The following is a 15,867-nucleotide window of genomic DNA, read 5'->3' as shown; positions in this document are numbered from 1 at the left end:
ATGCCTCGCTGCAAGATTCCTCAGAAGTATCCTCCCTCAACACAGACATGACATGTGACCTTAGTCAGCAATGCAACTGCCCCACCCCTTTCCCTTTCTGTCCCTTCTAAAACAGTGATGTCCTTGAATGTTAAGCTGCCAATCCTGCCCCTCCTTTAACCATGTCTCCATTATAGCAATAACATCATAATTCCGTGCACAAATCCTTGCTCTTAGTTCATCTGTCTTACCTGTCATACTTCTTGCATTGAAGTAAACGTACTCCAGACCTCCAGTCCCTCTGAGCCTTGCGACTGCCGTCTGCGTGCGCTTACTGTGCACAATGCATATCACAGTCTCTCCTTTGTCCTGAGTCCCTGCATTTACTGGTCTGTTGCTCCGGTTCCCAATCCCCTGCCAGACTTGGTCCTGATGCAGAATTGGTCATTCATTTGGAGTAAGCTGTCACTGTGCAGTGAAAGATCGGGTAATGTTAGCATGACATCTTGCTTATGTACTTGTTATTTTTGAATGGATCTCATTGTTTTCATTTTGATGTCCCCTAGGATCTGATGTCCGAACAGATTCTGTAAACAGCTCAACCCCTAAACTGAAAGTAAGTATTTATAATAGCTAGCTGTCACCATGATTTGTCTTAATGTCTGCAGAATGCAACTTGTATTATGGGCCTTGCTTTTGGAATATAAGGAGAATAGTGAATACAGGCAACTGGGAATGCAAATGGATGGCCTGAGAAGTGTTCTAATTTGCATATTTTAAGTCACAGTTGCTTTCCCTTTGTGCACTGCATCTAAATTTATTTACAGGTTTTCCTGGTTTTCTTTTAATTTCATGCTGTTTTAATTCTGCACCGGAGATACAGACACTTATTGAGATAAGATTCCAAGGACATCAGCCTCCTGTACCTCATCTAGGCCTAATTCTTGAGTTAGTAGGAACTGCCAATGCTGGAGAATCTTCTTGCAATGAGAGATGGTAAGCCATCCCTCACTTACATCTCAGCTAATCTTGGCCTTATCACTATCCCGGGACTGGCTATCTGTGATAGACATAAAGACCCCTGGCTGATTTTTAAAACACTTTCTCACTCATTGAGGCCATTAGTAATGTTTCAGTTTGTCCCTGGGACTGTTGACTTTTCACGCTATGGGACCAGCTTTGTTCATGGAGTAAATTTCAGTGACGGTGCAATTGAATGATTGCCCTTCTGGCGTCCTTGGTTCCTCAGTTACAGATGATAGCAGATATCCTGGAAAGTGGCTAGATTGATGTACCACAGACGACATATCCCATCAATTCCTTCTGCGTACAGTTTTGCATTGTAACTGTGAAGCATTGCTGATTTCAGCCAAGAGTAGTAAATGGAGTATTGAATGCAGGCAAGATGCTGCCTGTTCAAGTGTGGTGAAGATTTACAGTCAGCCATTGTCTGTATGAACTGAAAGGATACTAGGCAGGTGTGTAATATTAAAGAGTTACTGTGTTGATTTGAGATAACACGGTGGAGAGCTGGATGAACACAGCAGGCCAGGCAGCATCAGAGGAGCAGGAAAGCTGACGTTCTGGGTCAAGACCCTTCTTCAGAAATATTTTATTTCTGATTTCTGAAGAAGGGTCTTGTCAGCTTTCCTGCTCCTCTGATGCTGCTTGGCTAGCTGTGTTCATCCAGCTCCACACCATGTTATCTCAGATTCTCCAGCATTGGAAGTTCCTACTAACTATGTTGATCTATTCCTTTTCTCTTTGTTAGCTGAAATGGAAGTGTAAGAAGGATGACGAAACAAATGGTGGCTACTCTCATGAATACCTCCTGTCAATTTTGAAGAAGGTAAGTTGTTCTTAAGAATTTTCCAAACAAGAGGACTTCAGACCAACAGGATTTTAAAAAGTCTTAACTGCTAACCCCGCAGCTCCCATCCTGCCATTTGCCCCGTACCACTTCTGACCATAGATTCAAGTTTGTCAGTTCAGATAGTAGCCCTCTTTTTATTGACAAAGATGCTGAAAGCAATTCAGCCATCTCTTCAGATTTTTAAATCCATGCTACTCATCTACAGTTACTTACCAATATAACTAAAACCATTTTGCCAATTTGGTGCTACTTATATTCCGTGTATATTTCGTTCCAGCCACCACCTTTTAACCATATCAGCCTATCTTTTTGTTCTGTTCTTCCTCATGTTTAGTCATTTTCCCCTTTAAAGCATGAAAAGATGTTTGTGAGCCAATTTCAGGATAATCTGGCCGTTTTTTCTGATGTTCCACCCATAAATGTTTGCTTTTGTTGCATTAAATGTTACAGCTTGTCCCGGTAGGATTTTTGAATTCTAAACCTCTGTGTCGGTAACCCGTCAGTCGAACTACTATGCTGTCAAATTGTGACAGTGACAGAGAACTGGTTCATGTTGAATGGTTAGAGTTAAGCGGGGAGAAATCCAGATCTTTAACCTCAGCCTGAAATGTAGCAGGCGATCATTGCTTTTAGTTTCAGTTCATAAATTCACTGCAGTCAGAAGAGATTTTTTTTATCTCTTTCAAGCAAGCGCTAGGGAACTCTGATCAAACTAAGTTGAGGCTGTTATTGAAAATACAGTTGGCATTCACAGCTTTGAGTTATGTAGTGGGGTCGTTAATTGACTTGAGTGTGCAATCATCAGTCATACCTCTACAGTTATGACAGCAATGCAAGAAGGGACAAAGTAATAAGTATTGAGAAATATAAACTAGTACATTGTTAAAGCATTTGAATGCATGGCTCCATGATAACCTCCATTTGGAAGCAGCAGCTCTCAAATGGGAGATTGAAAATTTTCCGTACAATATATCATAACTGCAGATTTTAGCAGCTTTGAGAAATTGGTGTCGTGGGAATAAGAGTATGAAGCAATGAGATGAAGATGTATATCATTATTATCTTAAATGGAATAACTGGATACCTAATATTGAATTTTAAAATAATGCAGTCCAGTCAATTCATTTGTAAGCTGAACAATTAGACTTTATCAAATTGGTTGTTATCTTGTTATCATGGGGACCCTTAAAATTTATCTCTTGTCACAAACTGTAGAATGGTATACATGTTAGAGTCTGGCAAAGAACCTATTATCCACGAGGGATAGTGGCTTTTTCATAATAACTTGGGTTTAGCAGTGTGATGTATTTTAAAAATAATCTAAAAGATTAATCCTACTGCTGAACTCCTCTGCAAGCCATTTGGTAAGAAAGTCACACTCAGATTTTTGTATGATTTCATCTTATTTGAAAGCTATACACCTCTTGTAAGCATTTTCAGTTTGGCAACTGTCCAAATGTGAATTTTCCAAGCATTGAATTTTTGAAGTCTATTTTCATATTTTGGCCTGATCTTTAAGCATCCCCCACCTTCTACCATCCAGTTTTGAACTTCCTGAAATGTTCCTGCTCTAATTAAGAAGCTGGGTCCCAATAAACCTCCCAGAGTTCATGGCCATATGGTATGAAAAGGAGGCTTCTTTGTTCAGTGCTGGGTAAACACACTACATGCTGTTATGCCAGGTCAGTGACCACAAGCTCAAAGGAAGGGTAGGAATCTGACACCATTACACATCCACTTGTAGAACATATCTCCATATGAACATTGAGTGAGCATTATGTTAGGCTTAGACGTGACCCATCTGTAATTAGATGGTTTACAGAGCCCTATGTTGGCACAAAAGTGAATTGGGTAACATAGAACACTGTCCCAGAGAAATGTAATGGAAAAAGAGAGTAAGGAAAAAAGTCAACCAAATGTTTCAGTCTCATGTTGACTTTCAGACCTTTCTTTCAAATACTACAGCCCTGGGGTTTCTAGTTCCTGTGTTTGAAGGACAGTGTTCAACATCCATTGCATAGAATATATATTATTCAATACATCAGAAATATCATGTCTATGTCACAAACATAAAAAGGTACTGAGATCTGATGTGCAATTAGGAACTAATGGGCACCTGAGAAAATTGTAATGGGTGGCAAAGACCCAGTCCACTGCAGTTTCAATGTAATGCTGTAATCAGTTACTTTTCAGAAATAAAGTGTCATATAAAATGCCCATCAGCCACTGCAAGATTGGCAGAGTGTGGTCGCCTATCAAACAAAAGACCCTCCCAATTTTTCTCATACCTATAGTTATCCGTTTCTAGGTACCAGCCGATACAAAATTATTCTTCTGCTGCACTCTCATTTCTTTCAAGGCTTGACCTGCGAGTGTGCATCGATGTTAACAAGATGCGGCTATGTTCTAAGGTCAAGAATTTCAAGGGGTGGGATAATGAGCAGGAGGTTCATAACTGGAGAGCACAAAACAAATAAATCAAATGAAGGAATTCGGCCCCCCTTCGCGCTAGAAATTTCCTTCCCCTTCTGTCCTAAACTCTCCACAGTTGGAGACCACTCTGACACTAATGATTTCCTGTGAAGGCAAAAGGTACTGCGCTGACCTTCGTCTCATGGAAAGAATGATATAACATCTGAAGTTCTACATTTATTTTTGTCTTTGAAATCCTTTTCTTCTCTTTTTGCACCATACTTTCTTCCCTATCTTGTCCTCTATCCCGCCCAGTGAGTACAACGACAGTTAAGACAGCATTGCAAGAAGTGTTGGGAAATTTAAAATTAGTGCTGATTCAAAATGTTAACAATTAATATAAAATAATATTACTAACGAGAACCTGTTACACTGTCAGGCATTTGTCATTGTTTTGAATACATGTTCTGTTTAACTGTTTGTCTGCATGTTTTTTGCCTCTAGCTTGGAGTTATGCTGTGTGCACATGACTAAATGATGAGTGCTGTTGAGTAAATGCTGTAAAGTCCAAAACTGGCACAGGCTGGTGCTCTGTGCTGAGAGTAATCCAACACAATTGGTATCAGATACTAATCAAGGGATATTTCTTTGTACAGTATGGTGAGGTTTTGAACTTGCTCATATCCAGTAAAAAGAAAGGCTCCGCTATCGTGGAATTCTCCTCAATCAAGACTGCTGTGAGTATTGCATCCCTACCTTTCCAATGTGATCTATGTAGTTTTCCTATAACCTTCCCATCCTCAGCACCTATCAGATGCCTCAGTCAGTAGGTTATCTGTGCCGCATAGGCCAGAAGATAAGGATGAGCAACAGGCTTGTGCTAAGATCTCAGCCAGAGAGATGCTGACAAAAGCTTTGCATTACTTGGTTTATGGTGGAGAGAGAACCTAGATCAACCAAGGTTCCTTCGCCAAATATCGTGATCCTAAGTAAAATGGTCTGTAAGTTTTTCCTGTTCACTCGTGGGATGTGAACTTTACTGGCTGGGCCAGCATTTATTGCTCATCCCTAGCTGCCCTTGAGAAAGTGGTGGTGAGCTTCCTTCTTGAGTTGCTGCAGAACTTGTGCTATAAGGAGGAAATTGCACGATTTTGACCCAGAGACAGTAAAGGAATGGCAATATATTTCTAGGTCAGGATGGTGTGTAGCTTAGAGGGAAAGTAACAGGTGGTGGTGTTCCAGGTAACTGCTGCCCTTGTTCTACTAAATGGAAGTGGTGTGCGTTGGAAAGATGCTATCTAATATCTTTGGCAAATTTCTACAGGACATCTTGTAGATGGTAAAGTAGTTGCTCCTAAGCGTAGATGGTAGAAGAAGTAAATGTTTGTGGATGACGTGCCATTCATTTGAACTGCTTTGTCCTGGATGGTGTCAAGCTTATTGAGTATTATTGGAGCTGCACTCATCCAGGCTAGTGGAAAGCATTCCACCACACTCATGACTTGTATCTTGTAGATGGCTAACAGGCTTGTTTCAGTCAGGAGGGGAGCTACATACGGCAGTAATCCTAGATTCTGAACTGAGCTTCTAGCCACAGTGAGTCCAGTTGAATCCAGTGAGTCCAGTTAAGTTTCTGGTCAGTGGTAACCCCCAGATGTTGATAATGGGGGATTCAGTGATGGTAACACCATTGAATGTCATGGGGCAGGGGTTAGATTTTCTCTTATTGCGGATGGTCATTGCCTGGCACTTATGTGGCATGAATGTTACTTCCACATTTCAGCCCAAGCCTGAACATTGTTCAGATCTTGTTGCATTTGAACATGGACTTCATCGGTATCTGAGGAGTCACGAATTGTGCTGAACAATGTGTAGTCATTGGTGAACATTTCCACTTCTGACCTTATGACCGAGGGAAGGTCATTGGTAAAGCAGCTGAAGATGGGTGGGCCGAGGACACTACCTTGAGGAACTCCTGTGGAGATGTTCTGGAGCTGAGATGACTGACCTCTGACGTCCCTTATAATCTTTCTACGTGTTAGGTATTTCTCCAACCACTGGAGAGTTTGCTTCCTAATCCCCAATGCTTCAGTTTTGCCAGGGAACTTTAATGCTACAGTCACACTTCGGTCTCACTAATTTCCTCCCTGGCATTAATCAGATATTAGTACAATAAATACCACTTTCTAAACCTCAAAAATGTAACAAGGAACTGTGGATGTTGAAAATCTGAAACAAAAACAAATTGCTGGAGAAACTCAGCAGATATGGCAGCATCTGTGGACGGAAAGTAGTGTTAACATTGCAAGTCTAGTGAGTCTTCGTCAGAACTCGGAACGTGGTGAAGATGGGTCACTGAACCTGTCATGTTAACTTTGCTTTCTCTCCACAGATGCTGCCAGACCTGCCTGTGCCTTTCCAGACTTTTAAGTCTAATTGATTCCTGCTAGAGAAGCTACGTATTAAGTGTAGTAAAACATGTAAGACTTAGTTTGTCTGGGCTCATGGTGCAAACTGCCAGTCAAACTGTTTGCATGATCCCTACAGGCTGTGATCTGGACACCCCTGCACTAAACTGAATGATGAGGAGATGCCCTCAATTTCCCCTACCTCAGTTTTGTTTTCAGTATGCACTGCCTTTTGCTAGGCTGCAGTCCAAAGTAATCTTCTTGCAGGCAAGCCCAGTGACACCTTTTATAAGCGTCTTAAAACAGCAAGTGCAGTTTTACGCCAGAAGATCAATGGTTTCGAGCAGATTCCATGTCCCCACTTGTGGTATGAGCTTTATTTCAACTTTCTGTACTTTGTAAAACGCTCACTGCACTGTTCACTAGTTTCCCATGTTTATACAACCAATTCACACTCAATTAACCACTATTTAAAATATCTATTACCTGCCCCTTGTTCCGCTAGGTCTCAGGTATCCTTCCAGACGATGTGAGATGACCACAAGTGCTGATTGATCGTGGGTGACTTCACAGCCTGTTTTACTTTGCTGTCAGTTTGAAGCATCAATATGGCAGATCAGATTGATTAGCACAAACTAAATTCTAATTTTTACACTGACCATAAAGTGACCCTATTTTCTATTATTTTAAAACTTATTCTTGGTAGCAGTGCTATTTTGTCTTAAGCTCGAAAACCGAAGCCCATTGCCACATAATGTATTTGACTTCAGATAAAGTGAGTGAATGTTTTGAGTTCTGACAATGCTTCACCAGTAGAGCAAATACAAAGCTGTAACAGAGGGGAGGGTCAATTTAATAACTTATTAAAACTGTGCTAAGCTTCCAAGTATAAGAGCAGAAGTAAGCCCGAGTCTGCTGTGCTAATCTCTCAGATAGAACCATTGAATTCCTACAGAGTGGAAGTAGGCCATTTGGCCCATTGAATCCACATTGACCCTCTGAGGAGTATTCCACCAAAACCTACCCTATTCCTTTAACCCTGCGTTCCCATGGCTGATCCACCCAGTCTGCACAACCCCAGACACTATGGCAATTTAGCATGGCCAATCCACCTGACCAACACATGCTTGGATGGAAACCGGAGCATCTGGAAGAAACTCACGCAGATATGGTGAGAATGTACAAACTCCACACAGACAGTCGCCCGAGGCTGGAATTGAACCCACATCCCTGGCACTGTGAGGCAGCAGTGCTCACCCCAATCATGGCTGCTCTGATAATCATCAACTCCACTTTGATACCTTTCCTATAACCATGGATTCCTTTACTGATTAAAAATCTGTCTCTTTCAGTCTTGAATATACCTAATGACCCAGCTTCACAGCCCTCTGTTGTAAAGAATTCACAACCCTCTGAGTATATAAGTTCCTCCTCATCTCTGTTTTAAACATGTAACTCTGTTTTGAGATTTTGTGCAGCAGTGCCCTGAAAATGCCACACCCTCACTGGGAAGTCATGCTGTGATGGAGAACTAAACATGTCTTGCTTGCCTGTTCAGTGCTACAGTGAGGAGGGTATTTGGGCCTGACACACAGGTCTCTTGTGGGAAAATGATCAGTGATTTAAGCATCCTCATTACAGCCTTGTACATCAACTCCAAAAATTATCAATGTCAACTAATCAACAATTTATTTTGAATAGGAACTTGCTTTTAAAAATGAGACTGGGCTAACGAGTAACCCATTAAAGATCTCCTGGTTGGAAGGATCACCTCCTCCAAATACCACAAGCAACTCTGCATCATCATCTTTGGAATCAAGCACATCTAATCTGTTCCAGGTAGGATAATGTCTAAAGTGTTTTATTTTCTCTTGCTCATCACTGGCTTGCCCATCTCTAATTGACCTTGAGAAGGTGGTGGTGAGCTGTTGGCTTAAACCACTGCAGTCCTCAGGCACAGATACAGACATAGCTGTTAAGAAGGAACATCCAAGATTTTGACCCAGCAAAACTGAAGTAGCGGTGTATGACTTTGCGGAGAAATTGCAAGTGATGGGATTCCTGTGCATCTGTTGCCCTTCTAAGTGTTGCATGTCAAGAGTGTGGAGGGGGAACACCAAAGGAGCTTGCTGCATTGTTTATTGTGAATGGTATGTGCTGTTGCCACTGTGTATCTGTAAAGGGAGTGAGTGTTGAAAGTGGTGGATAGGGTACCAGTAAAATTGGCTGTTTTGTCGTAGGAAATGTGGAGCTCGTTGAGAGTTGTTGGAGTGACACCATCTGGGCAGATGGAGAGTATTATATTGCACTTGTGGCTTGTTAATGGTGGACAGACTTAGGGAAAACAGGAGACAAGTTACTTGATGCAAAACTGCTAGCTTGTGTCTACTTCTTATTGCCACAGTATTTAGATTGCTGGTCCAGTTGAGTGTCTGGTCAGTGGTAGCCCCCCCCCCCCCCCCCCCGCCAGAATGTTGATAGTGGAGAATTCAGAAATAGGAACACCATTGGTGTTCAAGGTAAGATGGTTAAACTTTTCCTGGGTTGAGATTGTTCTTACCTGACACTAAGCAGACCAAGTCTGGATGTTATCTTGGATGGTTCTAAACATTGTGCAATCATCGGTGAGCGTCCCTCTGACCTTATAATGGTGGGAAAGTCATTGATAAAATAGCTGAAGGTGATTTGGTCCTCACACTCTTGTGATTATTCCTTTTTGTATGTGTCTTCAGAAACTTACAATGCCCGAGATCGTTCCTGGTTTTGGGCAAGTCTCTATCACTCATTGCTTGCAATCAGATTATAGTGAAGCAGTAATCTTTATCTAAGCAATGTAGTCAGGCTCTTCAGATGTTTGAGTGAATGAAGATGTCAGTGATGTATGCTGCTAATCTTTATGCTGACAGAGTATAAGTTTGATTCTTGTCCATGATGAACAAACCAAACTCAGCTGTTATAACAATAAGATTTTCACAACTTGTCTCTGTCTCTGCAGTCCAGAAATGAGGAAAATAAACCATGGATTCTTGTCCTGATCGCTCTCTCTGTCCCCTATTGGAAGGTGTGTGTGTGAGTGTGTATTGAGTTGAGACAATAATAAGCTTGGCTGTATGTCTCGTACTAATAGAAATGCCTGGTTTTGGAGTCAGATAGAGAATGGCCATGCAAGCAAGGTACTGAAGGCAAATTGGTGGCATAGAACTGCATCTCAACAACATCCAGTGTCTTCAAAAAAGGAAACGAGAAAATTCGAGAGCTATTTTGAATAAGGCTATGTAAAAATCTAAAATGCTTGTGAAGTACATAGGCTTCAACACACTTCAGACAGTATGTTTCTGCTATAAACATGTAGAATATATTCAAGTTACTGGTACTGTTTTAAATGGAATCGTTGCAGAAAATTTAGACAGGACCTCTTTCTGTCTGAGAATATCTGAAGTAAAATGCCATCAGACTGACTATTGATAGGATTGCTGAGTCAGACGATTATTGGTTCAAACACCACTCCATGCCAGAAACTCATAATCACAGCTGACAAGCTCAGTAAGGTATTACACTCAGGTGGTCTTTCCTTCTTTCAAGAAGACAGGGAGCTCTCTGTATTTCTGTGCACAGCTGTGTGCATGTTAATGTATATGCAAATATGCTGGATTCAGCTATTCTATATTATAGAAGTAGTGCCCCCTAAATTGGCGTGTGTTACCAGCCATCTGTTATATCTGTATGAATTTGAAAATTTGAGGTTTTAGCTTGACAGCAAATGCCTTGTAATTAGTCTTGATGAAATCAACCAGTAATAATTTACAGTAGTGAAACTTTGCAGTCTGGAAGAGACACAGCCTACACTTGTGTGTGGACTGCTTTCCATTTTATGAACCTAGAAATTTACAACCACCTTGACACCCACATTATTTCTCCACCAAATGGCAGTTCAACTTTGACTGGCTTGAGTCAACAGCTGCCTTAAAGGGAAAAGCAAGTCTCTTTATTCTTTCATGGGATGTGGACAGTGTTAATAGTGGGTCAGATCCCTTCCCAAATTGAGAGAATATTCTCATATGTGGAAATGAGTGGCTTGCTGTGTCAGGTCAGTGGGCAGTCAAGAGTCAACTACATTGCTGTGGGATTGGAGTCACATGTAAGTAAGACTGGGTGAGGATGGAAGATTCCTTTCTGTAAAGGATATTTATGAACCAGATGGATCTTTACAACAATTTGTGATAGATTCTTGGTCTCCAATACTGAGACAGGCTTTGTGGTCCAAATTTATTGATTGAATTTAAATTCCACCATCTGATGTAATGGGATTTGACCCTGCCCCAGCCTGGCCCTTTCGATTCATACTTGATAAAAATGCTTCAGTTTCCCTGACTATGCATGAACAGTGCTAATGACAACAGCTGCCTTTATAAAACATGCATATATTAAAGAGAGAATATTTTCAGGGAGAATGCGAAACATATATTGATTAAGTACGTTAAGGTGAGAATTGATGAGTCCAGTTAACTAGAAGGCAATAATTTAAAGCCAGCGCCAAAATTAGAAACAACTTTACGCAGATTTGTTCAGCATAACAGAAATAAATTAGGTGGGTTTTATTACAAAGAAGCAATCTACACTGACTGTACCACCAAAGTAGTGAAGGTTGAGGCTTGATGGACCAACAGCCTCATCCTTTGCACTGTGATGTTATTTGATTTTATGTACCAAGAACAGGTTGGGAATGATCGATATCATTTTCATAAATGACAGTTTCAAAAATTTAACTTGCTGGGACTTGTACTTAATTTTACACCCTAGTTTATGCAAGTAAGCATCATCCCAGATAAATATGAGAATTTTCTCATATATTTTAGAAGTCACAGTCTGTCTACAGATGAAATAAATTGATGTTTCACTGATATGTATCATTAAGCAACGATTTAGTTAAACTAATTTTTGCATAGTAATAGCATATCAAAAAAGATGTTGCATTTTCACACACTAGTAAGTCATTGTGTTGTGTGACACTATGACCGTGCTAAATGAGAGAGACTTTTGAACAGATCTATTAACTCAAGACTGGTAATCCATGAGGCACTTTGGGACATCATCAGCAGAATTGTACCCCCAACACAATCTGTAAGCTCAAGGCCTTGCATACCCCCCTCTACCTTTATCATCAAGCAAGGGGACCAACCCCGGTTCAATGGAGAGTGCAGGAGGGCGTGTCAAGAACTGCATCACGTATCACCTGGTGAAGCTGAAAAACACGACCACTAGCATGCCAACCAACCTAAGAAGCAAGTGATAGACCTAAGCGATTCCACAACCATCAAATCCCAGTCCTGCCATATCCAGTCATGAATGGTAGTGGACAACTAAATTACCCGCTGGAGGCTCTAATATCCTGAATTGTGATTGAGTGTTCAAGTGCAGACTAAGGTGTTGCTGCTGGAAGCTTAATCTCTGGGAAGTGGTGTGTTCTTAACATCAGAAAACTTGTAAAACAAAGTGTTTAAGATAAAACTACTGAAAAGTTTCAGCCTGAAAGCTTACATACTGCTAAGAAAAATGCAGTAACCGCCAGTAGTGAACTCTCCTTTTCAGAGCAGCTAAATCTTAGGGACTTTTAAATCATTCTCACTCGAGACTGTAAGTGCAAAACAACATTTGAAATGAGACTTTATTTTGAAGTGATAAATTCAATAATATCTGAACACTATGCCTGTCAGAAGCACCAGGCATGTTCACAGCATGGTCCATGCCCTATGAAGTAATGTAGCTCGTTTAGCTCTATTTTTGTTAGTGATTGAATTTTAAAATAGCTAGCAGCAAGGCTTTAGTTTTAAAGAGATTCAAGGTTAGTTTATTGTGCAACTATTGCTGCAAGTTATCGAGAAAAAGCCATGATACAGTTGTTAGATAAAACACAAAGATTAAAAATTGGTACAGCTAAAATACTTCTAAAGATGAAAGTCATTTGAGATATGTAACATTGCAGGTATGTAACTCATTCAATACCTCCCTTGCTTCATCCCTGCAAAAAGTCATGTTCCTTTTAAGACATTGATACTTTGAAAATGGCCCTTCTGTCACCTGTGGTACTTATCCTTTGCTCTGTTCAATGCCCAACCTACATCATGAACTGACAGTGAAACCTCATTCTCCTGGACAAGTTCACAGTTAGCAATGATTACATTGAGGATTGTCTTTTATCCACTCTGAAGTGGAAGTCCAGACTGAAATTCACAATTCTGTCTGGGCCTGAACTATTTCAAGATATTCTTTCCATCATTCCAATTTCCAAGTCGGTTTAATAAAACACCTTAAAACAGTGTATTTTAAATTTCTAGATCATAAATAAACTTTTTTTGATGCACAAAATAACCTCACTCATGGGTTTGTATGGTTGGATCAGGCTTGGATGAGAGCACAGCTAATCAAAGTAAAGTTCAATTAATAAATTGACCAGTGCCTCTTCAGTCTTCATTAAAGCATTCCGTCTATACTGTCATCAGTAACCCAGCCTGAGAACAGGGAAAGCGAAAAGAACATCGTCCTTTTAAGATATCTTGACAGTACTGATGGGTGGTACATCTTCCCTTTCTGCCCACCACCCTCAACGTTTCCTTTCCTCTGTTCTTGTATGAGAAAAGATTGCCCTGCATTTCCTTGTTTTTCTTTCAGAAATACATTTGCTGTGTTCATCGTTTCGAGGAAGAATAAAAATAGTGTTTCTGGAAGATGTTCAAAGCACTTTCAAGTTTGAGTGCTGGCCCAGCTGAGTCTGTAGCTTTCCCACTGACAAATGCCTGACCTGCCTTTCAACAAGGCATGTCAAGCCCACCTGCAAAAGTGCTTCCTCTGCACTGCCGCAAGAAAGTGTAAAGGCTAAAGTCTTTGGGTACAGAATATCAGCTCTCTATTACCCAGGTAAGGCACTCGATTAGGACAAGTGTCTCCTCTTCACTGTCTTCATTTTTTCAGCGCCTCCTTACTGCCCTAAACTAGGTCTCACGCAGGAAGACAAAATCTTTAATCTTTGAAGGGAGATATTCTCCACTGAACTAGGTTCCTTGTGGTTAACCTTTCCATGTCAAAATAATGTCACTTGAAAACTTCACAGTTAGCAAGTTGGAGAGATTCTTTCTGGGCCAGGGTGGATTTGGTTTCAAGCCAACAACATTGAGACAATTCATTGCACCATCCATTTCCCACACACTAACATAAAACAGTTTACAACATTTTTGGAATGCAACCTTATTTGTTCAAAATGCTTTTTCCTCTGACAATTTCATGCCAAATACTGATCAGGAACAAATTAAGAATCTTTTCAATGGTAGTATTGCTCAGAAGAAAAACACAAATTACTGAAGACGATCTCGTAAAAAGGTCTAGAATGTAACAAGCTGTAGGAGCAGAAGGACCAGTGTTCAGTGGTGGTATATTTTCCCTTTCTGACCATCACCCTCAAGATTTCCTTTCCTCTGTTCTTGTATGAATCCAGTGGCTACATAACAACTTGGGTACTGATATCAGCCCATATCTTTTGGTTATAATGTGAGACGTCAGTAAAGTTCCTGACTTTGATTGCTACCTGTGCCTCTGTAGTTGGATTGTGTATGTTGCCAAGTGAGATTAGCTCAATATTTTTAAGTAGTGGGTAATCAGTATGCTGACTTGCACAAGAAGTAACTAGATGGTCAAATGCTTGAATAAAACAAATTTTAAAAACTGTGATATGGAATAGACCAGCAATTATACCACTCATTCTGAGCTGCCTAGAGGGCAGGATCACATTGTTGTGGATCACATGTAGGCCATATAAAGTAAGGATGGCAGATTTCCTTCCCTAAAAGATATTAATGAACCAATTGGGTTTTTATGATAATTGAAAAGCTAACTTTTATTGAATTCAAATTTCATCATCGACCATGGTGGAGCCCATAAAATAACCTTGGGTTCTTGGTTACTAGTCCAGAAACAATCCAACAAGCTACAGCCTCAACTAATTTACAACTGCTTTCCAGGTTTAAACATTTTGGTCTTGCTGGTGTCCTCCAATACAAGTTTCAGAAATTGCATTGAATGAAAATCTGATGACCTCTTCACTGAAGGCAGGTTTGTGTTTGTGTGGACGAGGTCACAGCACACAGTTGGAACCCCATGAGACATTTGAATGACCCACATTAGCACAACCTGCAAACCTGAAGGGACACTTCCTAAAATTGTCACCAAAGTGAAAAGCATTGTGCATGCGCTATCTAATGCAATTCCTCATTGTGCAAATGCATGGGTATGCATGTGAAGAGAGCACATTTTGGGTGCATTGCTTAGTCAGAATTGTCAGAAGAGTGTCCATTTGAACCAAAAGTGGAAGAGCTACCAGTTCACCCAAAATCAGACCAACACAGTTACGAGAAGGGAAAAGGAAAAACATACATTTAGACTCGTGTACCTCGTCAGGGCTGGCATCTTTGCAGGAAGCAGCCGACAGGGACTGTTGCTACAGGTTCACGAGCATTTCACATGCTGCAAATCTGGAGGCCAGCCGTTGTAAAGCGAAATTGAGAAAAAGATGAATGCTGTAAAAACAAGGGAAAATGCAAGTCTACCCACGAAGTAGATAGGAAGTAGCAACAACTTCAGATGGGCTGGCACGTTAAAACAGAATTGCTCCCCTGTGAGTTGCTCATTCATGCACTGAAAAAAATAAATAAATCTGGCCTGCGAACTAATATTGATTTTGTATTTTTTAGGTCGACCTACTTCAAGTCAGTGAATTATGGGAATGTAGCAGCCTCACAGTGGGAGTTGGAAATTCAGATTTAAACATGTTTTTCTTCCACAGATGTTCTCTGTTTGGGATATCTGATTATCTATTCAACATCCCTTTTATTTTAGAAATGTATTCCTGACCCAGCACAAAGGACAATGTTGCTCCTTATTGAATTTTGCAGCTGGTCTTTGGATAGCTCTTGCTGTCTTCCAACTTTGCCAAATTATGCTCATTCACTGTAGTGTCAGTTCCGTCATCACTCGATACTTACTGAGAAGGGAGTTGGCTTCAACAGCCCTAGCTTAAGATTAATAGTTGGTTCTTCGTTCTGGTCATTGTTTAGACTTGTCCTGCTTCAGATCATAAGCATATCCTAACTATGATTTAACATAGTTCTATAAAACTAATTCATCCCTTGACTCTCTTTGCAGAGA

General features: G+C 40.6%; 1 protein-coding gene across 2 annotated transcripts in view; it reads left to right on the top strand.

The window, feature by feature from the left end:
- The window catches only part of dnajc17 (DnaJ (Hsp40) homolog, subfamily C, member 17), a 130,341-nt gene that overhangs the window by 62,082 nt on the left and 52,392 nt on the right, over positions 1-15,867 (top strand). The window contains exons 7-11 of one of the 2 annotated variants that reach the window (XR_009446255.1): positions 546-595; positions 1,751-1,828; positions 4,921-5,001; positions 8,374-8,511; positions 13,342-13,587. Coding sequence is in view for 1 of the 2 variants with exons in the window: in XM_048538441.2 (XP_048394398.1) it covers positions 546-595; positions 1,751-1,828; positions 4,921-5,001; positions 8,374-8,511 (347 nt within the window). In the remaining variant the exon portion in view is untranslated. The remainder of the gene's footprint in view (positions 1-545; positions 596-1,750; positions 1,829-4,920; positions 5,002-8,373; positions 8,512-13,341; positions 13,588-15,867) is intronic. The other variant, XM_048538441.2, reaches the window with a different exon arrangement.

The sequence above is a fragment of the Stegostoma tigrinum genome, chromosome 10 (genome assembly GCF_030684315.1).
Source record: "Stegostoma tigrinum isolate sSteTig4 chromosome 10, sSteTig4.hap1, whole genome shotgun sequence".
Lineage (NCBI taxonomy): Eukaryota > Metazoa > Chordata > Chondrichthyes > Orectolobiformes > Stegostomatidae > Stegostoma > Stegostoma tigrinum.
The sequence above is the reverse complement of the archived record's forward strand: the minus strand, read 5'-3'. Positions and strand labels throughout refer to the sequence as shown.